At 39.2% G+C, this 24007-nt stretch overlaps 1 protein-coding gene across 2 annotated transcripts; it reads left to right on the top strand.

The window, feature by feature from the left end:
• Positions 1 to 24: 24 nt before the first annotated feature.
• Positions 25 to 23347, top strand: ptpn6 (protein tyrosine phosphatase non-receptor type 6). Of its 2 annotated transcripts, none has more exons than XM_055013517.1 (15): positions 25 to 278; positions 4697 to 4819; positions 6634 to 6828; positions 13462 to 13645; positions 14804 to 14920; positions 15385 to 15510; positions 16096 to 16192; positions 16409 to 16488; positions 16910 to 17056; positions 17739 to 17873; positions 18227 to 18381; positions 19916 to 19983; positions 20065 to 20216; positions 21749 to 21813; positions 23122 to 23347. In XM_055013517.1, the coding sequence occupies exons 1-15, from the start codon at positions 268 to 270 to the stop codon at positions 23216 to 23218; spliced, it is 1752 nt and encodes a 583-aa protein (XP_054869492.1). In that variant the 5' UTR covers positions 25 to 267; the 3' UTR covers positions 23219 to 23347. The 2 variants fall into 2 exon arrangements, with proteins under 2 accessions (XP_054869492.1, XP_054869493.1); XM_055013518.1 differs by lacking the exon at positions 25 to 278 and adding an exon at positions 1980 to 2894.
• The last annotated feature ends 660 nt before the right edge of the window (positions 23348 to 24007 follow it).

The raw sequence follows: 24007 nt of genomic DNA, 5'->3' as shown, positions 1-24007 counted from the left end.
CAGAGAGGTCGAAGGAAGACGGAGGAAGCAGGAAGACGAACATTTGCTCCCAGAGATAGTTGAGTCATTTAGGAAATGAGAGCAAATTACAGGACGGGAGGATCAGCTGCTGATGAAGCCTCAGATGTGATCGGGACCAAGTGAAGCTGCTGGAAGAAGAGCTGAGGTCAGTTTTACCGGACGAACACTGAACATCGTCTCAGAAACACAGGAGGACGATTCAACCATCAACTCCAGTTAAACTCCGGTTTCCAGTTGGTCCACACGATGTCCTGTCGGTGAGTTTATTCCACGTCTGTCTCATTTTTTCTTGTCTTCAGATGATTTTGTTCTTGTGCTTCAGTTCTGTGTCTTTCCAATGTGACTATTTCTCCATTTCCTGCTGTTGATTCCACCTGACTTTTTCTCTACAACAGGGCTGTCAAACTCATTTTAGTTCAGGTTCAACATTCAGACCAATTTGATGTCAAGTGACCAGTAAAATCACAGCATAATAACCGATAAATAACCACAACTCCAAATTTTACTCTTTGTTTTAGCGCAAAAATGTTCACATTTAAGGAATTATCTTTTTAAAAAACATCATGAACAGCCTGAAATTTGTTAAGAAAAATAAATTCAATTTCAGCAGCATTATTCCTCAGTTTATCATTTACACATTACAACTTCCAGATCACAGAGTGTCTACAAAGGAACACAACATTTAGTCACCTGGAACTGAACAATGTAGTAGTTTACGTTTTGATCAAAACAACAAAACTCAGACAAAAGGCAAAAATCTATAAAAATAAGACAAAATATTACAAAAATGAGACAAAAAACGACAAAAAATGAGACAAAAAAATTATACAAAAAAGTTACAAAGCAACAAGAAGATGGACAAACAACAAAAACGAGACAAAGAATTACATAAATGACACAAGCGAGACAAAAATGACAAAAGCGAGAAATGGAACGACAAGAACATGAGACAAATGACAAAAGTCTATTCAAGTCATGGGTGTCTTGGTGGCCTCCCTCACTAGTCTCTTTCTAGTAACTCCTTCAGAGGAGTCATAGGTGTCTTGTGTTAGGATTTATTATTTTTACTATTAAACATACTGCTGGCTTAATACTGGTATACACATTGCATTATATGCTACATAGAAGAGTTGTGTTGATCTGTGAATGAATGAGAGGGTCCTGAACATTATCTCACACTATGTGAATTGGGATAAAAAAGAAAAAAAAGTTGAATAGCACCAGGTCTGAGAGAGGGAAAAGCATATCCGCTTACACTCAAGACATATCAGACACACGAACATGCACCGTAGACACACATACACCTGTGCACGCTCACACACACTTACTCAAAGACACCACATCCAGCTCACTTCTGCCTTATCAGGGACTCATACACACCACATTCAGTCCTCACAACACAGTAGAAACACCTCTACATTCACACATCACCTCAGTCATGTGTGAATTGCTCTCTAGTCTGTTTCTTGTAACTCCTTCAGAGGAGTCATAGGAGTCTTGGTGGCCTCCCTCACTAGTGTCTGTGTTGTTGTCAGGTCTCTCTTCTGTCTCACAGTGAGGCTGATTCAGTCTGAGGAGGAAAATCAAGAATCAACATATTTTACATGAATTTGAATCCACTTTGTGAAACCTCTAGCAGGAAGACATGATTTGTTGAATGAAGGCTGTTTGCTTCGGAGGCTGTAAATGATTTGTGTAGCAGGTTGTGGTGTCACGGTGCAGAGGTGCGTGTCTTTGTGCTGTTGCCAGCTTCTGAAACACAACGCCGTGGGGCTGCGCTGATAACAACACAAATAATTTACTAGCTGGAAGTACACACACACACACACACACACACACACATATATAAACAAACACACACACATCCACATAAAGAAACACACACACACACACAGACACATGCAAACATAGACACACACACACACACACATATAAACAAACACACACACATCCACATAAAGAAACACACACACACACACACACAGACACATGCAAACATAGACACAGACACACACACACATAAATGTACGTGACAACAGACACACACATGCAAACATAGACACACACACACACACAAATGTACGTGACAACAGACACACACACATGCAAACACAGACACACACACATAAAGAAACACAGACATAAGCAGACGCACACACACTCACTCAAACACTCACGCAAACACACAGACAGACATGCACATGTACACATAAATAAATACAAACACACACACACACACACACACACACACGCACACACACTCGGAGGGGGAAGGCTGTGTGTGAATGAGGAAGTTGTGCGACCTTTGTGTTCTAGTTGTTTTCACACCTGGAGCTGCAGAACAACAGAACGGCAGCAGCAGGTGTGATTCTGTCCACAGACCGAAGCTCTGAGCTTCTGCTCTGGTTCTGGTTCTGGTTCTGGTTCTGGTTCTGGACGAGGGGCTGAGGATGGATCTCTGAGCTCCGGTTCTGGGGTCAGAGGCAGATTGAGGGCAGATTCCGGCCGTCAGCTCTTCTGGTTCCTGTCTTGCTTTCACTACTTTGTGAAAGGAGACGTAAAAAGGAAGGAAGAGCAGAGCGAGAGCTGAGAGGAGGCGAAGGACGAGCAGCACGGCAGCTTCACCTGCAGGGTCGGTTCCAGCTGCACAGGTGGAGGTTCTGAGCTCAGGTGGAGCCGTGACATCAGAGGAGGTCACCGGAGGAGTCAGACGGACAGAAAGTTTAGATTCCCAGAGAGGAAGTGTCGAGGAGGGGACGGTTTCTTTGTCGTGTCGCCGGTAAAAGGCTCCTCGCTGCGTCTGCACAGGTTCCACCGAGTCTTCTGTGAGGTTCTCGCGTTCCTGGCAGCAGCAGCAACAGAACCATGGTCCGGTGAGTCCCTCCGCTCGCTCCTTTCTTCGTGTTTCTCGCTGCAACTTCTCTGTTTCCATTCCTCCTTCTTCTCTCCAGCTGCCGTCCGTCATGTGATCCGAGAAGCTGCTCGAAGTCTGAGCAGAAAAATCCTGTTTGGTTCTAAAGAAAGAACCTCCACGTTCTCCGGTTCTGTGGTTCTGCAGCCGGCAAACCGTCGCTCTATTCCGTCAGTTTCAAAACCGTTTCATGATTAAAAAAAAAAATCAACAATAACCTTTATTTATGGAGCTCCAACTAAAGAGGTTCTTCACAACACAACACTCGGAACATGAACTGGATTTATTCACTGAAACCTCACTAAACTCTAGATTCTAGTTTTATTTTCACGCTTTTACTGATGTTAAAAATTCATTTATTGTCGTTAAAACATTAGTGAGGAATCATTTTAACTGAATCTCAAAGTTCACTTCTTTTATCTGAGGTTCCTGAAAACAGAAACTTTAGGAACCCTTCGTTCAGCTGGAGGCTCCAACATCTGGATTTGTTCTGAACTGAGGATTATTTTACGTTTATTTTCCTCTCAAACAAACGCAGAATGAAGCTTCTCACATTTTATACTTTAATGCCGAGACATAGTTGAGTTTAATCAATAAACTGCAGCTCTGATTTTATTGATATTTGAATGAATGATTAGCTGCTTAGATGACGATGAAGAAAAGCTTCTGCTGCTTTTGGTTCTAGTTGTCCAAACGTTCAGTAAAATATCTGTAAACGTGCTGCAGATTTCTGCTCATAAATGTTTAATTAATACAGAACGTTTAATTAGTCGACGCAGAATTCATCATTCAGGCTGCAGGAAAACGGAATAAAATATAATATAGTGACACGATGTGTTTGTGTGTTAATTAAAATAAAGCTTATTTTATATATTTAGTATTTAGATGTACTGCAATATTTAAACTGGTTTTAAATTAAACTGAAAATAGAAAATGACCTGAAATCTTTAAACCGTCAGAAACAAACTGCTGCAGTTTTCTGTTTGTTTCTACAATTATTTAATGTTTTGTTTATGAGATGTTGTGGGTTCCTCAGTGGGAATTAATCACACACTGTGTCTTAGTTGTGTGTATTATGTATTAATTGTGTATTAGTTGTATTATTTGTATGTCTGTTGTGAACTTGTCTGTTTTTGTATATTAGTTGTGTATTAGTTGTTTTATTTGTATGTTACTTGTGTGTTTGTTGTTTACTTGTATGTTTTTGTGTATTAGTTGTGTACTAGTGTTCTGCAGTTGGTCCTACAGGGACATCAGCGGTCTGTATTGTTCGTTAGTTGTGTGTCAGCTGTGTGTTTGTGTGTCAGTGGTCTGTTTTTTATGTGTATTAGTTGTATTTTTGTGTATTATTAGTTGTATTAGTGTGTTAGTTGTGTATTTGCATGTTTTGGTGTAGTAGTTGTGTATTTGTGTTCTCCAGGTGGCTCCACAGGGACATCAGCGGTCTGTATTGTGTATTAGTTGTATATTTTTGTGCATTAGTTGTGTATTAGTTGTGTGTTTGTGTTCTCCAGGTGGTTCCACAGGGACATCAGCGGTCTGTATTGTGTATTAGTTGTATATTTTTGTGCATTAGTTGTGTATTAGTTGTGTGTTTGTGTTCTCCAGGTGGTTCCACAGGGACATCAGTGGTCTGTATTGTGTATTAGTTGTGTGTTTGTGTTCTCCAGGTGGCTCCACGGGGACATCAGCGGTCTGTATTGTGTATTAGTTGTATATTTTTGTGCATTAGTTGTGTATTAGTTGTGTGTTTGTGTTCTCCAGGTGGTTCCACAGGGACATCAGCGGTCTGCAGGCCGAGGAGATGCTGAAAACTCGAGGAATTCCCGGCAGTTTTCTGGCTCGACCCAGTAAGAAGAACGTTGGAGACTTTTCTCTGTCTGTCAGGTACCAGAAGCTGAAACTTCCTAAAGTCTTCTGCTCTCCTTAACGCCACGGTTTGCTTCAAACCAGCTGAAGCTGCAGAGAATTTTCCGCTGCAGTTTGTGACCTCGACAACATCAGTCTGAGCTGATTCTGTTCCTCAGATTAAACTTTCATTTGGTTTGACATTAATGACAGAAATAAAAGGATTTTATAAGCAGATAAATACGGTTTGAAGTTTGAATTTTGATTCTGTTTGAGCTAAAAGCGGAAATGTGAAGCTGCTTTAACCTGCTGGAGGGTTTTTATCTCATCATCTGAACGCTTGAATTTAAAGATCAGGCAGTGTAAAGCTGTAAAAAGTAAAATCTAAAAAAAAATGAAAAGAAAAAGTATTTTTACTGACATTAAGGTTTTTTATTTAAGCAGTTTTCTGAATTGTTAACCCCTAGATGCTCCAGTAATTGGACCCCACACTATAAGAATCAATGTGTTTTTATACCATTTTTTGTGTCTTTTTTAAAGAATAATCATTTGTATTCTATTTTTGTCCTCACAAGAATAATTTCATGTTTGAAATGTGTTTATTTTCACTTTATAACAGATTTTGAACATATTGATGATTGAAAAAGAAGACTATTATACAGAATATCCATTTCATAGACATTTTTATGCTCTTTTTCTCTAACTGTTGCTTTCTTTCCTTCCTTAAAAGTCTAGAAGGTAACTTAAACATGTAAATGGAATGATATCAGAAGCATTTTTTTGAGGAATTGCTGGAAAATGAAGTGATAAAAACTTTTCTTTACAAAGGTATTGCAAGAAAACAACCTCAGCGGCTCATTTTGGACCCACTGATGCATCTAAGGGTTAATAATGGTGTCTTTCTGTTCATTTTATGCCTCTGTTGGTTCTACATCAGTCGATTCTGTCTGATAAGTTCTCTGAGTTATCGGCTCGTCTTTCTTCTGGGCTGAAGCCACAGAGCTGCTCGCTGAGGTTAATATCGATAGAGTGGAAAACACAAAGTAGTGGAAACTGTGACTGAAATGTTTCCGTTGGTTTCATTGATCCTGATAAAGATGCTGATCAGGATTGTGTAATAATCTGGACAGACCTGTAGAATCTGCTAAACACTGGGTGTTTAGAAATCGTTTATTTCAGCATTTTTACACTTCGATTCTTTTATATTTCAAAAACATGCAGCCTTTAAATTAAACAAAGGTGATGAGTTACTGTCAGGTGAGAAATTCTGACTGTAAAGCTAAAAGATATTTTATTGTTTTTCTAAAGATTTTCCTCTGAAGCTACAAACAGTTCCTGAAAATAGGAAGTTGAATCATTTTAATTTGGCTTTTTGGATGAAAATTGACAGAAAAAAAAGTCTTTCATGTTTCAAAGATTTCTATAAAGTGATGCTAATTAGTTGAAAATCTAAAATGCTTGATCTCTTGGAGGTCAGTTAAATCTATCATTAAGAAATGGAAGGAAGATGCAACATGAATAAATCTGACTAGAGCAGGACGTCCTCGAAAACTGAAAGATAGTAGTGAGGGAGGCCACCAAGATTCCTATGACTCCTCTTTTAGTAAATGTCATAAATTCTTGTAAAAAATAAATAAATAAATAAATTTAACTGACCATGATTTAATGTTTAAAAGCAGCAAAGGATGAATATTTTTGGGGAGTTTTCTGGAAGCTGTTATCTGCAGATGGAGTAGAGACTCAGAATGTGTCCCAGACAGATACAGCCACATATACTGGATATATTTATACATACATATGTATTTATTACATATTTCTGTATTATATTCATATTTTTGTCTGCTTCCCTGCAGGGTCGGTGAAGGCGTCACCCACATTCGTATCCAGAACACCGGGGATTTCTACGACCTGTACGGCGGGGAGAAGTTCGCCACGCTGTCCGAGCTGGTGGAGTACTACACGGCAGAGAACGGCATCCTGCAGGACAGAGACGGAACCGTCATCGAGCTCAAATACCCGCTCAACTGCTCGGACCCCACCACAGAGAGGTGCGTCGCTCTAAAGCGTCCCCCTGCAGGTCCATGTGGTCCGATCTCTGGTTCCTGCTGTCTGACACAGTTTGGTTAGTGGTTGGGTTAAATATAGGCGCTGACAGCGGCTGTGTTTCCTCTGCAAGATAATCTGATATTTCATCCCCTCTTCAGAGGAAACACTTTTACTCTCAGGACACTTTTAGATCATTTCAGCGTCCGAAATAAACAGATGTGGAGGCTTCAGTTCTTCATCTGCTGCAGGTCGACCAGAGCAGTTAAAACCTGCGACTCCACGTCTAAAACTGAACATGTTTTTATTAAAGATTAAGGTTTAAAATACAGAAAATACTCACAAACAAGTGTAAAGATTAAGACGTCTCCTCCTTTGGTGAACATTTTACTGCAGCTGAATGGCATGCAGGGCTGCACAGTGGCGTAGTGGTTAGCACTTTCGCCTTGCAGCTAGAAGATCCCTGGTTCACATCCCGGCTTTCCCGGGATCTTTCTGCATGGAGTTTGCATGTTCTCCCTGTGCATGCGTGGGTTTTCTCCGGGTACTCCGGCTTCCTCCCACAGTCCAAAAATATGCTGAGGTTAATTGATCATTCTAAATTGCCCGTAGGTGTGAATGTGAGAGTGATTGTTTGTCTCTGTATGTAGCCCTGTGACAGACTGGTGACCTGTCTAGGGTGTCCCCTGCCTTCACCTGAGTCAGCTGGGATAGACTCCAGCCCCCCATGACCCTAGTGAGGATTAAGCGGTGTATAGATAATGGATGGATGGATGGATGAATGGCATGCAACCACAAATAGTCATTATTTGGACAGATATTGCACAATGAGCCACGATCGTAGTAGAGAAGTGGTCATTTTTTCCCACTGAAACACATATAAAAAGTTGTTTTGTGCTGCTTGGAGAACATAATTTACAGACCAAAGCTTCTCTGTAGCTTCATTTATGCTCACACACTTTATTCATTTACTAAAAACTTTCAGCTCCTGCAGTTCAAACACAGCTTTATTATGATTTTTAATATTATTCTGATTAATTATTCAGACTGAATCTCAGGATAATGTCATATATGTTAAATCCAGTTGAGCTCAAACTAAACTAAAAGTGATTTATTCATAATAATATTCTAATATTACAGCTACAGGCTGCGTGTACTGTTTACTTGTCATTGGTGGGTTTTAAAGGCATAAATGTTAAATGTCTTTTAAAAATTGTTAAAACTACGCCATTTTTCAAAGTCAAAAACGGTTAAAACTGAAAATATCAATGGAATTTGTACTTTATGATGGTACTTGAACATATCATGAGTGACTTGTGGTTCTGTCAGGTAAATTAATCAAATCTCAGCTTAAAATTGTCATAATTCATCAAAATCACTTTATTCTATATGTCTAACTTTAAAAAAAAATCACCAAAATGTAATAATAATAATAAAATAATAATATAGTATTGTAAAAAAAAAAAAAAAAAAAAAAAAAAGACAAACCCATAAGAGAAAAAAATTACCAAAAAAAAAACAAGAAAAAAAGTGTCAGAAATTCTCTGAAAATTATTTCAGTCACAGATGAAAAAGAATTTTTGGCTTTAATGAAAACATTCAACAAAATAGAACCAATGATCTCATTAAGTTTGTTGTAAACTATCGTGATAATTAATTAATCAGTTTGAGTCATTTTCTGATTTTAGAACCAAACAGCGGATTTATTAGAAATCCACAGAAAATAATCCACAGCTGGATCCAGAAAGAAGCAGAAGAATTACAAAAGTCCTACAGAACTGAAAAATAAAGACATAATGATTAAAAACTAAATAAATGAAGTTATTAATGGAGAAAAAGACGATACAGAATGTTATATTTATTATATATGTAGTTGTTTACTGAAGATCAGTTCAGTTTGGGAAGATTGAGGAAAGAATCCTCCACAGTTAATCCAGATGTGCTGTTACTAACTAGTGTTTACCTGCTGCTACTAACTAGTCTTTATCTGCTACTAACTAGTGTTTACCTGCTACTAACTAGTGTTTACCTGCTGCTACTAACTAGTGTTTACCTGCTACTAACTAGTGTTTACCTGCTACTAACTAGTGTTTACCTGCTGCTACTAACTAGTGTTTATCTGCTACTAACTAGTGTTTATCTGCTTCTAACTAATGTTTACCTGCTACTAACTAGTGTTTACCTGCTGTTATTAACTAGTGTTTATCTGCTACTAACTAGTGTTTACCTGCTGCTACTAACTAGTGTTTATCTGCTACTAACTAGTGTTTACCTGCTTCTAACTAATGTTTACCTGCTACTAACTAGTGTTTACCTGCTGTTACTAACTAGTGTTTACCTGCTACTAACTAGTGTTTACCTGCTGTTACTAACTAGTGTTTACCTGCTGTTACTAACTAGTGTTTACCTGCTGTTACTAACTAGTGTTTACCTGCTGTTACTAACTAGTGTTTACCTGCTACTAACTAGTGTTTACCTGCTGCTATTAACTAGTGTTTATCTGCTACTAACTAGTGTTTACCTGCTGTTAATAACTGTTTACCTGCTACTAACTAGTGTTTACCTGCTGTTACTAATGTTTACCTGCTACTAACTAGTGTTTACCTGCTGTTACTAACTAGTGTTTACCTGCTGCTACTAACTAGTGTTTACCTGCTACTAACTAGTGTTTACCTGCTGTTACTAACTAGTGTTTACCTGCTGTTACTAACTAGTGTTTAACTGCTGTTACTGTTTACCTGCTACTAACTAGTGTTTACCTGCTGCTACTAACTAATGTTTACCTGCTGTTACTAACTAGTGTTTACCTGCTGTTACTAATGTTTACCTGCTACTAACTAGTGTTTACCTGCTGTTACTAACTAGTGTTTACCTGCTGTTACTAACTAGTGTTTACCCGCTGTTACTAACTAATGTTTACCTGCTGTTACTAACTAGTGTTTACCTGCTGCTACTGACTAATGTTTACCTGCTACTAACTAGTGTTTACCTGCTGTTACTAGTGTTTACCTAATACTAACTAGTGTTTACCTGCTGTTACTAACTAATGTTTACCTGCTACTAACTAGTGTTTACCTGCTGTTACTAACTAGTGTTTACCTGCTACTAACTAGTGTTTACCTGCTGTTACTAACTAGTGTTTACCTGCTACTAACTAGTGTCTACCTGCTGTTACTAACTAGTGTTTACCTGCTACTAACTAGTGTTTACCTGCTGTTACTAACTAGTGTTTACCTGCTACTAACTAGTGTTTACCTGCTGTTGTCCTGCTGCCAGTTAGCTGGTAGTTTATTAAACAAGTTTAGCATCCTGCCACTGTTTAGCTGGTAGTTTAGTAGATCAGGTTAGTGTCCTGCTGCTAGTTAGCTGGTAGTTTATTAACCCTTGTGTCGTCCTGCGGGTCAAAATTGACACGTTTTAAATTTTGAAAATGTGGGGGAAAAAAATCTGTTTTCACAGTGGAACTTCTGATGTCCACATTTTCAACATTTTTGGGAAATCTTTGAAAATTTTTTAGTGGGGAAAAAAAAAGTTAAAATGTTTCTTAAGAACATTGCTTGATTTTTTTTTGTGAATGTTCTTAAAGAAAATATTAGAAGTTTTACTGATATATATGTAATCACTTTAGATATTTTTAGGATTTTTTACGAATATTTTGACTCCATCCATCCATCCATCCATCCATCCATCCATTATCTATACACTGCTTAATCCTCACTAGGGTCATGGGGGGGCTGGAGTCTATCCCAGCTGACTCAGGTGAAGGCAGGGGACACCCTAGACAGGTCACCAGTCTGTCACAGGGCTACATACAGAGACAAACAATCACTCTCACATTCACACCTACGGGCAATTTAGAATGATCAATTAACCTCAGCATATTTTTGGACTGTGGGAGGAAGCCGGAGTACCCGGAGAAAACCCACGCATGCACAGGGAGAACATGCAAACTCCATGCAGAAAGATCCCGGGAAAGCCGGGACGTGAACCAGGGATCTTCTAGCTGCAAGGCGAAAGTGCTAACCACTACGCCACTGTGCAGCCGAATATTTTGACTCATTTTTTGAAAATATTTACAAGAATTTTCTTGCCAAATTTGGGAGATTTTTTAAATAAAACTTTTAAGGGAAACTTTTAAGGAACTGGAGTTTTCTTCCTGAAGGTTTCGCCAAATTTCAGAAATTTGAGGAATTTTTGTGCTGATTTCTTGGATTTTTTTCAGACAAGGGAACAATATTTTTTGGTTCCCGTAAATGAGGACAACAGGAGGGTTAAACCAGGTTGGTGGCCTGTTGCTAATAATCTGGTAGTTTAGTAGATCAGGAGGGCACAGACCTGCAGATCTGCAGCTCAGCGGTTGTCGTTGTCTAACTTCCCTTTTGTCGCTGCGGTTGGAAACTTGAAGTTTTGACACTTTTGAAAGCACCGGCCAGACCCTCCTGTCTTCCTCTATTACACACTCCATTATGCTGCTGCTCACTTCCACCTTCCTCATCTCAGACTCTGTTCTGGGCCTTCAGCAGCTCGGTTCTGGTTCTGATCCGTCAAATCAAACAGAATCTAAAGGCAACAACCTGCAGTAATTCATTTTCAGAGCTGGAACCGTCTGAAACTAAATCAGCTGATTGTTATGTCAGTTTTATTGCAGCTCCCTCAGTGATCGGACAAGAATAAATCAAACATTATAGTTTATTGTTAGTTAAATAATTACTAGTTTACAGCAACATGTGGTGCAGGAGGATCACTGGTGGGGGGGGGGGCAGCTATAAATACTTTGTCCTCTTCAGCCACGAAATCTGTCATCAGAAACTTTCCGACCACAGCACAGGAAGTTTAGAAGAAGAAATCGAGAACTGTGACTAAATTAAGTCACAAACGCTGCAGCCGAGGCCCTCGAACGTACAGTGGACAGAAATAAATGACCTGCCAGCCACAGCAGCGCCTCTTTTACTGATTTTATCTAACGACTCTATTTGTGTTCACTGTACTGAGTCTGTTTCAGGGTTTTAACCGTCAGGTTTCACTCTGAGACACTTTACGATCACAGTGAGGGTTTTAAACAACACGAAAAACCAAAAAGTTGCTCTTTACAGGCGACAGAAATAAGAACAAAGCAGATTATTTACAGTGTGGTCGCAGACAGCAGACAGAAAAAACTGTAAAACTTTTTAGTTGTAATCTTTTAAATAATTTACTGTTATTTTGTTGATTTCCAATGTGTTTTTTTCCACTTTGTAAACTCATTTATGTAAAAGGTACTCTATAAATAATAATTATTAGTAGCAATAAAACCACAGAAGAAAAGCATTAACTAATGTGTTGGATGAAATTTAAAAAAATACTGACCAAAATGTGAATAACTAAAGGCAAGAATCAATAATTTTACATTTCACCATAGAAAAACATTATTTTTACTTTAATTACATCAATAAATTTACAGATATTTGCTGTTAATTATGAATATTAAGGACTGATAAATGTAAATGATTCTTTAATTGTAATTTTACACGTTTTCCCAAGTTTGTTAATATCAAATAAAATCAACAAAAAAGAACTGATTTACTTAACTATAAAAAACATCATGATGTTTAATATAAAAGTGTTTTGTTGTATTATTTTATATATGTTTTACAATGTTTAATTCAGTTTCAGTAAAAGAATAAATAGTTTTTTCTTTCACGATATTTTTATTGTAAAATTACACATTTTGCTACATTTAAATCAGCTGAAAATATTGTTAATTTATGGCTATATTTTGTTATTTTAAAGAAAAATTATGTATTTTACAGATTTCCTCTGGTTTGTTGAGTTACAAATAATATCTGTTACAAAACAGGTATTAATTTACACAAAAACAGCCCAAAACTATAAATAACTGCCAGGTCAAACATTTGTATTTTCATTAATAATAATTTGTTTATTCACAACATGTGACGTAAAATTACACAGATTTTAGATTATAATATTTATAGTATTTAAATCCACTAAAATGTAATTGTTTTACAGATTTTTTGAGCAATACGGTGTTTTATCATTTGTTTTATCTGTTTTTTCTGACACCTTTGCTGCCAGATTTGTGTACAATTTGTGTGTAATTGATAGATGTGAAATCTAAAATCCTAGAAGCTAAACTAGGCTGAAGGTATTTATTGAAAAGAATGAGAACAGCACTAACAAACTGCACCGATGATGTCTGTAGATCATACTTGGGTTCAGCTCCACCTGGTGGATCTTTTAATAAACAGAAACTTCTAAACTGGACTGTTTCAGCGCCCCATTACAGCATAATATTATTATTATTATTATTATTATTATTATTATTATTATTATTATTAATAATAATAATAATAATAATAACAATAATAATAACAATGATGATGGTGATGATGATGATGATGATGATGGTGATGGTGATGATGATGATGATAATAATAATAATAATAATAATAATAATAATAATAATAATAATGATGATGGTGATGACGGTGATGATGATAATAATAATAATAATAATAATAATAATAATAATAATAATAATAATAATAATAATAATAATAATAACTGAGTTAAACTGGAGTGTTTCAGCGTCTCGCAGCGTCTCCCTCTACCTGCTGACTCTCAGGTGTGTCGTGTCTCAGGTGGTTCCACGGTCACCTGTCCGGTCCGAGCGCTGAGAAGCTGCTGGCGGCCAAAGACGAACCCGGAACCTTCCTGGTCCGAGAGTCTCTGTCCAAACCGGGAGACTTTGTTCTGTCGGTTCTGACCGACGAGAAGAACCGGACAGGAGGGAAGAGAGTCTCACACATCAAGGTCATGTGTCAGGTGTGTTACTGTGTGTAACTATGGGTGTGTGTGTGGGTTATTCCCAGTGCTGTGTGTCATTTCCTGTCTTGTTGTGCAATAAGAGTCTGACGTTAATTCGTTTCCTCTCAGTTGTTTCAGCAGTTTGTGTTTCTTCTGTTTTGTTTCTCAGTGAACTGGATTGTGTGTTTGTAGAATCAACTGTGTGTTAATGCAGCTGACAGACACACAAACAGACACACAAACAGACACACAAGCGCTGAGCTTTTATTTAAGTGGAAACACTGTCAGCTTCCTGCCAGGGCTTTTATTCTGAAGGAGAAACAGTCATTTAGTGAATCAGGAAAATTCAGAACCTTTTTGTAAATATTAAATATCAGCTGGCTAACCTTTTAGTGAGACAAAAAAAACTGATTTAGATGAAAAATGCAGATTTGGTTCGTTTTCTTGAAAAAACATAAAACACGTGATGCATTCAAAGACAATCAGACAACTGACAATCTGATGATTCTTCCTGTTTTTGCAGTCTATTTCTGTTATATATGCTTTTATTCTGACAGTCTGTTGTGTTAATGACAGGGGTCTATTGTGTTAGAATAATAGATTGTGTGTTGTGTTAGAATAATAGGTTGTGTGTCTGTTGTGTGTCTGTTGTGTTAATGACAGGTTGTGTGTCTGTTGTGTTAATAACAGGTTGTGTGTCTGCTGTGTTAATGACCGGTTGTGTGTCTGTTGTGTTAGAATGACAGGTTGTGTGTCTGTTGTGTGTCTGTTGTGTTAATGACAGGTTGTGTGTCTGTTGTGTTAGAATAATAGATTGTGTGTTGTGTTACAATAATAGGTTGTGTGTCTGTTGTGTGTCTGTTGTGTTAGAATGACAGGTCGTGTGTCTGTTGTGTTAGAATAATAGGTTGTGTGTCTGTTGTGTTAATGATAGGTTGTGTGTCTGTTGTGTTAGAATAATAGGTTGTGTGTGTCTCTTGTGTTAGAATAATAGGTTGTGTGTCTGTTGTGTGTCTGTTGTGTTATTGACAGGTTGTGTGTCTGTTGTGTTAGAATGACAGGTTGTGTGTCTGTTGTGTTAGAATGACAGGTTGTGTGTCTGTTGTGTTAGAATAATAGATTGTGTGTTGTGTTACAATAATAGGTTGTGTGTCTGTTGTGTGTCTGTTGTGTTAGAATGACAGGTACACTGTTGGAGGCTCCGATCTGTTCGACTCTCTCACAGATTTGGTTGAATTCTACAAACGTAAAGGAATCGAGGAGATTTCTGGAAACTGGGTTTACCTGAAGCAGGTGAGCTGCAGGTGAACAACACCTGAGTCACTTTGTTAGTTTTCTTCCTGAAAGTGAAGCTGATGTTTATTAATCAGCTAAATGTTCCTCTCAGGTGTGTTCTGTGGGATTCTCTCACCTGTATCTCACCTGTTTTCCTCTGAATGCTTCCTGTATTCTACCTGTATCTTGCTTTTATTCTACCTGTATCTCGTATCTCACCTGTGTATCTTATTTGTATCTCATCTGTATCTTGCCTATATTCTACCTGTATTCTACCTGTATTCTATCTGTATCTTACCTGTATCTCACCTGTATCTTGTTTGTATCTCAACTATATTTCACCTGTATTCTACCTGTATCTTACCGTTATTTTACCTGAATCTTATCTGTATCTCACCTGTATTCTACCTGTATTCTATCTGTATCTTACCTGTATCTTATTTGTATCTTACCTGTATTTTACCTGTATCTCACCTGTGCAGCCATACTACTCGACCAGAGTGAACGCGGCCGACATCGACAGCAGAGTGAAGCAGCTGGATCTGACCTCAGATCAGCAGCAGCAGGAAGGAGAGAAGCTTAAAGCTGGATTCTGGGAGGAATTTGATGTAAGATGTGATATTTTCAGGATTAATGCTTGGAATCGGTAGAAGAAATAAATAAATATCTACATAAACTTCTTTACGCTGATGTATTAACGCCTGAGGAGGGTCACACTGCCACCTGGTGGACGGACACTAACCTGCAGCCAGTCAGACTGAAGCGCTTCACTGTAAACAGATCTTGATGCCGTTACGGACAAATTTTGAGACGTTTAGATGTTTTTCGATTCGTTTTGGACGAGTGTATCATCATTTTAGATAAACTTGTAGTAATTTGGACAGAGATTGTGTCATTTTGGACCACTTTTATGTAAATTAGAACCGGTTTTAGGTAATTTTGAGTATTCATTTCCATGTTTCCAGCGTGTAGAAAGATGTTTCACCATGCTGAATGTATCTTCAACAACTTGCTCCTCTGTTCACTGTTTCTGAGCCATGCTGCATTTATTTTATTGATCCAGGATGACACTAACAGCCTGCGGTAGTGATTGTTGTACTACTGATACTATTACTGATATTGTCAGTAGTATTTCATGTTGTGTACAGAGTTTATGTCGAACTGAGACTCATCTGTCATTTTTCCTCTATCAGGCTCTTCAGAAAATGGAAGCAAAGGTGAAGAAGAGCAGAGAGGAAGGACAGAGACCAGAGAACAAGAGCAAGAACAGATACAAGAACATCCTGCCCTGTGAGGAGGCTTTTTCTTCTTCTTCTTCTTCTTCTTCATCTTCTTCTTCATCTTCTTCTTCTTCCCCCCCTCCTCCTCCTCCTCTTTCTTCTTCTTCCTCTTCTTCTTCTTCTTCTTCTTCTCCTCCTCATCCTCCTCCTCCTCCTCCTCCTTCTTCTCTCTTTAATAAATCCACTCAGAGCTTCACTCTTCTTCTCCTCTGTTTTTTCTGTCCAGTCAACGATACCAGAGTCATCCTGAAGGACGCTGATCCAGACGTTGTGGGTTCAGATTATATCAACGCCAACTATGTCAGAGTAAGTCACAGTAACACAACAGACACACTACAGAAACACTGTTGTGTTGTAGTTGTGTTAATGTGTAGTTGTGTTGTTATCTTGATGTGTATTTGTGTTGATATGTTGTTGTGTTAATGTGTAGTAATTGTGTTGATTTGTAGCTGTGTTGATGTGTAGTTGTTGTGTTGTTATGTTGATGTGTTTGTATATAGCTGTGTGATGTTTTGTTGTGTTGTAGTTGTTGTGTTGTACTTTTGTTGATGTGTAGTAGTGTTTATATGTTGTTGTGTTAATATGTAGTTGTTGTCTTCTAGTTGTGTTAATGTGTAGTTGTGTTGTAGTTGTGTTTGTGTGTAGTTGTGTTGATGTGTTGTTATGTTGATGTGTAGTTGTTGTTGTTTAGTTGTGTTGACATGTTTGCGTGTCTGTGCGATTCCAGGACACTCTGTGGGAATCTGCAGATCGGAAAGTTTACATCGCCACCCAGGGTTGCCTAGCAACAACCGTCAATGACTTCTGGCAGATGGTCTGGCAGGAGAACACGAGTGTCATCGTCATGACGACCAGAGAGGTGGAAAAAGGAAGGGTCAGTATCCTAGCAACAGCTGATCACCTGATTCTGCTAGTTGTCTCTGGTTTTGGTTTTCAGACAAAATAAATACGACTTTCAAACGACAAAAGAACCACAAATAAATAACATGATGATTTGAAGCTCCGCCCCTCTGGGTTCACCTGTCTGTCTGTCTACCCGACTGTCTGCCCGTCTGTCTGCTCGTCTGTCTACCTGACTTTGTACCCGTCTGTCTACTCATCTGTCTATCCGTCTGTCTACCCGACTGTCTGCCTGACCGTCTACCTGTCTACCTGACTTTCCACCCGTCTACCAGTCTGACAACCTGTCTGTCTACCTGACTTTCCACCCGTCTACCAGTCTGACAACCTGTCTGTCTACCTGTCTACTTGTATGACTACCTGTCTACCTGACTTGCTACCCATCTGTCTACCTGCCTGTCTACCTGCCTGTCTACCTGACTTTCTACCTGTCTGTCTACCTGTCTGTCTACCTGACTTTCTACCTGTCTGTCTGTCTGTCTTCCCGTCTGTCTACTTGTCTACCTCATTGTCTACCTGACTTTCTACCTGTCTGTCTACCCGTCTGTCTACCCGACTGTCTACCCATCTGTCTGTCTGTCTGTCTGTCTACCTGTCTGTCTGTAAACTTTATGAACCAATCAGAACTTGTTGGGTTTATTTTGGTTCTCCTGCAGAACAAATGTGTTCCGTACTGGCCTACCAAGGAGGATCCTCAGAAGGAGGTCGGTTCCTTCATGGTGACCTGGGTGTCCGAGAGAGAAGCTACTGATTATAAAGTCCGAGTTCTGGACATCGCTCCGGTGGACAAGGTGACTTCAGAACCTTCACAATCTTCAGAACCTTCATCTCCTGCTAACAGACACCAACACTAATGAAGCTACTTTTTAATAATCGATCAGCTTCAGTAATTTAAAAAAAGTGAATATTTTCTGGTTTCTTTCCTCTGTGACAGAAAACTGAAGATCTCTGGACTAAACCAGACATTTGAGGAAACTCTGAACCACATTTTTAACATTTTCTGACATTTAGAACCAAACAGCTGATCGATTGATCCAGTTATTGATCCACAGATTGGTGAACAGAGCGAACAATCTTTAGATTCAGGCTGATGTTTCTGAGGAATATTTTGGGATGTATTTTCTTATTTTCTCCTCGTTCTCAGCCCAAACAGTCGCGGACCGTCTGGCACTACCAGTACCTCAGCTGGCCCGACCACGGCGTCCCTCAGGAACCAGGCGGCGTCCTCAGCTTCCTCACCCAGGTCAACAACAAGCAGGCCGAATATCCAAAGGCCGGACCCATGATCATCCACTGCAGGTACGACAACAAGCACGACACAAACACGACACACTTCAGACCTGCAGCTGCGTGTTTCCTACAAAGAACTTGTCTCATGTCATAGAAGATCTTTGAGGTTTAACATTTAAACCATCACAGTTTCTGGATTTAGATTAGTAGTAGGAGAACAACAGGTCTGAGTCTACTGACAGTTTATCCTGCTGGTATTTCCCTGATATGAGCGAAGCTGCTGAACTGATTACGTTGTGTAAGCGTGCTGGTATGCAGGACTTCACAAAGCCTTGCAGGAGTAAGATCTGACGTTCTGTCTCAACTCAGCTGGAGCTGTGTTCACTTCTGGAGCTGCTGAAGGTTATTAAAAGAACAGAGATGCTTCCTCATCATCAGCCTCAAACTAATAAAATACACAGATTTTACACTTTAACGCTGTTTTCTCATTTCCTGTGATGTGACGTTCGGAGGTTTAGAGTTTAAAACAAGTTCTCTGTGGATCTTCTAGAAGAATCAGAAGCTTCCTGCTTGACTGATTCATTCATTTGTGTTTTTATCAGTGTTAAAGTGGACAAAGACTTGAGAAACACACGTTCATAAATATAATAAAATCTCAACCAGGTTTAGAGTCGCTGGATAATGGTTAAACTGAAACTCAGATTTATTGGATGATAAATCTAAGACTGGGAGTCAGTCGGTGTTGAACAGTTGGAACGTTCAGATCCAACATCTGTTTTCCTGTCAGAACAATCACTTGTAGCAGAACATCTGGTGGATTTTGGGGTCAGAACAACCAGATGTAGAGGAACATTCTAGGGGATTCTGGATCAGAACATCCAGATGTAGAGGAACATCCTGGTGGATTCTGGGTTAGAAGACCTAAATGTAGAAGAACATTCTGGTGGAATTTGGGTCAGAACATCCAGATGTAGAGGAACATTCTGGTGGATTCTGGGTCAGAACATCCAGATGTAGAGGAACATCCTGGTGGATTCTGGGTCAGAACATCCAGATGTAGAGGAACATCCTGGTGGATTCTGGATCAGAAGACCTAAATGTAGAAGAACATTCTGGTGGAATTTGGGTCAGAACATCCAGATGTAGCAGAACCTCCAGGTGTTTCTGGTGTCTGATATCCTGTATATCAGGACAGACCAAATCTTATTCTGGCATTTACAGTGGAGCAGTCTGGAGATTAGAAACAGAACCACAGAACTCCTTAAAGTCACAAAGACAGGGTTCAGGTTAGAACAAACCCGAACCCTGATCCAGTTTATCTGATCATGTTTAGGGTTAGAACCAACATCATGGTGGTCCAGTTTATCTGATCATGTTTAGGGTTAGAACCAACACCATGGTGGTCCAGTTTATCTGATCATGTTTAGGGTTAGAACAAACATCTTTGTGGTAAGTGTTAGGGTTAGGTGGTGTTTCAGGAAGCTGCTCTGAGATAACGAACATGCTAAAGGTTCTACTGAACTCGCTGAGGCTGAACTTCTTTATTAGTTCAGTTAATGAAGCTCCTCCTCTTGGATTAAAGACATGTTAACTGTTTCTGCAGCGCTGGAATCGGTCGGACAGGAACCTTCGTGGTGATCGACATGATCCTGGAGACCATCGACACTCTGGGTAAAGAACCTGATCTACACAAACCAGTTCTAGAGTAAAAACAGAACCATTTCTAATCCAGTTCCTGTTCTCCTCCTGCAGGTCTGGACTGTGACATTGACATCTCAAAGTACATCCAGATGGTTCGGGAGCAGCGTTCTGGGATGGTCCAGACCGAGGCCCAGTATAAGTTCATCTATCTGGCCGTATCCGAGCACATCCAGACCACCAAGGCCAAAGACAACGCCGCCCTGGTGAGCAGCAGCAGAATGTTCCACCAGATTCTACCTTATACATTAAAACTTTCAAGGCCTGAACTAGATCATGTATAAGATTGAACCAATAAGAACCAGGGCTGCTCAGTGGAATGGTGAAACTGACTGAAAACAGCTGGATCACAACAACCTGCTGTTAGATGTGTGCAGCAGAAGTAATGAAGGACAGAAATCAGCTGAAAGTTAGCAGGTAGGAGGAGGAAGAATCGCTGACGTGAAGAGGAATAACACAGGAAACAAACAACACTGAAACATTTAGTGTTTCTGAAATATACACTACCGTTCAAAAGTTTGGGTCCTTATTGTTGAAAGAAAAGCATTTTTTTTTCAATGAAGATAACATTAAATGAATGATAAATCCAGTGTAGACATTGTTAATGTGGTAAATGACTATTGTAGCGGGAAACGGCTGATTTTTAATGGAATATCTCCATAGAGGTACAGAGGAACATTTCTGTCTGTTTCTGTCTACCTGACTTTTGACCTGATTGTCTGTCTGTCTGTCTACCTGTCTACCTCACTGTCTACCTGATTTTCAACCCATCTCTCTAACTTTCTGTCTACCCATCTGTCTACTTGTCTACCCAATTGTCTATCCATCTATCTACCTGTATGTCTACATGTCTACCTAACTTTCTGCCCATCTGTCTACCTGCCTGTCTACCTGACTTTCTACATGTCTGTCTACCTCATTGTCTACCTAACTTTTTACCCATCTGCCTACTGTCTATCTGACTTTCTACCTGTCTGTCTTCTTGTCTACCTGATTGTCTACCTGACTTTCTACCCGTCTGTCTTCTTGTCTACGTGATTGTCTATCTGACTTTCTACCTGTCTGTCTACTTGTCTACCTGATTGTCTATCCATCTGTCTATTTGTCTGTCTCCCTGTCTACCAAATTTTCTACCCATCTGTCTACTTGTCTGTCTACCTGTCTACCTGTCTACCTAACCTTCTACCTGTCTATCTACCCATCATCGACATGACTCTTCTGCTCATGTGGAGCTGCAGATCAACAAACTCTTTAAATAAAGCTCAAAACAAAAACTCCATGAACCTTAAATCAGACTAAATGATCTTCTATCAGACTTCTGTTGGTGGAAAACGTGAGAGTTTTCTGTTTGTGTCAAGCAGCGAGAGAAGCTGACGCGTCTGTATTTTTGGTTCTTACTTTCTATCTGTTTTGAAACTATTCCTAGAGCAGCATCAGTGTTGAGTCTTTACAATTAAACCACGCGGCAGATTTATGTTTAGAGATTCGGCTGTTCACTCACACATGTAATCACCAGACAGCCATAGATGGTTTCTATCAGCAGATAAAAGATCTGCAGTCTCAGTGTCTAAATGAGGACCGGCAGCGTGTCGTCTCTGAATGCCGGCTGTGACGAGGAGATAAAGACAGGTTTGTGTATCAGCAGGTCTTTGTAGATCAGACGGACGAACGTTGACCCCGAGACCAGACGGCCACATCGACAAACAGCCTCTCACTCTGACTCTGTTTGTTTCTGCAGGAAGCTGAGACCGAATATGGAAACCTGCAGCTCAAACACCAGCCGGCCAGCAGGAAGGTGTCCAAGTGAGTTTTCATGAGGAGCCTCGAAAGCTCAGAGCTCCGTGTTACTGTAGAAACACACTGCTTTCATCTGATCTGGTCCTCTGAAACACTTCACACATCCAGCTTCTACGGAAGGTTTCACTCGACTGTGATTTTTATGTATTTTTTGGCTTTATTTGATAGGCACAGTTTGAGAGGCAGATAGGAAAGTAGGGAGAAGAGTGGGGGGAAGACATGCAGTAAAGGGCTGTGAGCGGTGGGTTTGAAAGACATGTTTTCTATTTTAAAAAAATCACCAAAATCACTCTGCCAGAAACTGTGAAAACAGAAGAAAAATCGTCAGATTTTCGACTTTCAGCTGGTCCTTGAACGCATCACGTGTTACCTGTGGTTCCATCAAAAAAATTAACCAAATCTGGGCCTTAAAATTGTGATATTTCATCAAAATGTCTTTATTCTGCTGAATAAAATTTGTCTCATCATACTATAGATGATTTTCTATCTCTTTGTCATTTTGTGTCTTGTTTTTGTTGTTTCGTGTCTCATTTTTGTCATTTCGTGTCTTGTTTTTATTGTTTTGTGTCTTGGTATTGTCGTTTTGTGTCTCGTTTTGTTGTATTGTGTGTCGTTTTTGTCATTTTGTGTCTTGCTTTTGTCATTTTGTATCTCGTTTTGTCATGTTGTGTCGTGGTTTTCTCATTTTGTGTCTCGTTTTTGGCATTTTGTGTCTCGATTTTGTCATTTTTTGTCTCGTTTTTGTCATTTTGTGTCTTGTTTTTGTTTTTTCCTGTCTGAAAATGAGGCGTATAATAAAGTGATGAAAATTACAATTTTCAGATTGGATTTGGTTCATGTTTGGAGCAGGTTTTCACACATTATTAGTGCATAAAGTTTCTGTTTTTACAGTTTCTGGCTGATAAATGGTTCCATTTCTTAATCTGTAAAAAGAAAAGCAGCCTCTTATTGTCTTCAAAACATTATATTAAAGACAGACTGAAAGAAGAACTGCGGATCCTACATTTCCCACAATGCATCTCCTTTCATTGGCAGCTCCTGTAGTTTTTCAGACTCAGGCCTCCCTGATAAGTGAACGTAAACTGAACTCTAGCCGATAACAGAGACTCCAGATAATGAAGCCTGTTATTGTGACCTCCGGCTGTGGACGGTCAGTCATGTGTGAAGTGGACAAAGTTCTCATTAACCAATTAGAGGATGAAACGGAACCGTGGGGGTCCGAGTTAGAGCACCGTGACCCGGTCGGTTCTGCTGCTGTGACTGATTCAGTTCGTTAACCCCACTCACTGAGCAGCTTCCTGTTTGTCTCCGCAGGAACAAGGAGGACGTTTACGAGAATCTGTCCAAAGCCAAGAAGGACGGGAAGAAGTCCAAGACGGAGAAGAAGAGCGGCTCCGTGAAGAAGAGATAGAAGTTTGATCAGGAGTTCTATTTATGCAGCCGCTTTGTGTTTAAGACGAAATAAAAATAAGGTTTACAGATGGAGATGAGGAAACTTAAATGTTGATGTGTTACAATAAAGGAGGACGTGTGCAGCTGATCTGGTCTTTATGTCTCTGATTAGAATGAATGTTAAATCTTGTGTCTCGGTTTTTTGTCGTTTTTGTCGTTTTGTGTCTCATTTTTGTCATTTTGTGTCTCATTTTTGTCGTTTTGTCTCATTTTTGTCATTTTGTCTCGTTTTTGTCGTTTTGTCTCATTTTTGTCATTTTCTGTCTCCTTTTTGTCGTTTTCTGTCTCGTTTTTTCGTTGTCTCTCGTTTTTGTCGTTTTCTGTTTCATTTTTGTCGTTTCTGTCTCGTTTTTGTCGTTTTGTCTCATTTTTGTCGTTTTCTGTCTCATTTTTGTCATTTTCTGTCTCCTTTTTGTCGTTTTCTGTCTCGTTTTTTCGTTTTCTCTCGTTTTTGTCGTTTTCTGTTTCGTTTTTGTCGTTTCTGTCTCGTTTTTGTCGTTTTGTCTCATTTTTGTCGTTTTCTGTCTCATTTTTGTCATTTTCTGCATCGTTTTTTCGTTTTCTGTCTCGTTTTTTCGTTTTCTGTCTCGTTTTTGTCGTTTTCTGTCGCGTATTTGTCGTTTCATGTCTCACCTTTCTTTTTTTGCAATGAACTGGTATTTTACATATTTCCCTTATTTGTTATATTGTTGATAATATATAAAAAATAAAATCAGAGAACAAAATCTAAATCTACAAACCAACACCG

The sequence above is a fragment of the Amphiprion ocellaris genome, chromosome 9, assembly GCF_022539595.1.
Source record: "Amphiprion ocellaris isolate individual 3 ecotype Okinawa chromosome 9, ASM2253959v1, whole genome shotgun sequence".
Classification (NCBI taxonomy): domain Eukaryota; kingdom Metazoa; phylum Chordata; class Actinopteri; family Pomacentridae; genus Amphiprion; species Amphiprion ocellaris.
Note: the sequence above shows the minus strand (reverse complement) of the source record. Positions and strands in the feature narration are given on the sequence as shown.

Excerpts from the sequence above, each read along its gene's own strand:
- ptpn6 (XM_055013517.1), top strand. Across the intron at positions 15,511-16,095 it reads GATTCTGGGAGGAATTTGAT|GCTCTTCAGAAAATGGAAGC; the intron begins GTAAGATGTGAT and ends TTCCTCTATCAG. Across the intron at positions 17,874-18,226 it reads ACATCGCTCCGGTGGACAAG|CCCAAACAGTCGCGGACCGT; the intron begins GTGACTTCAGAA and ends CCTCGTTCTCAG.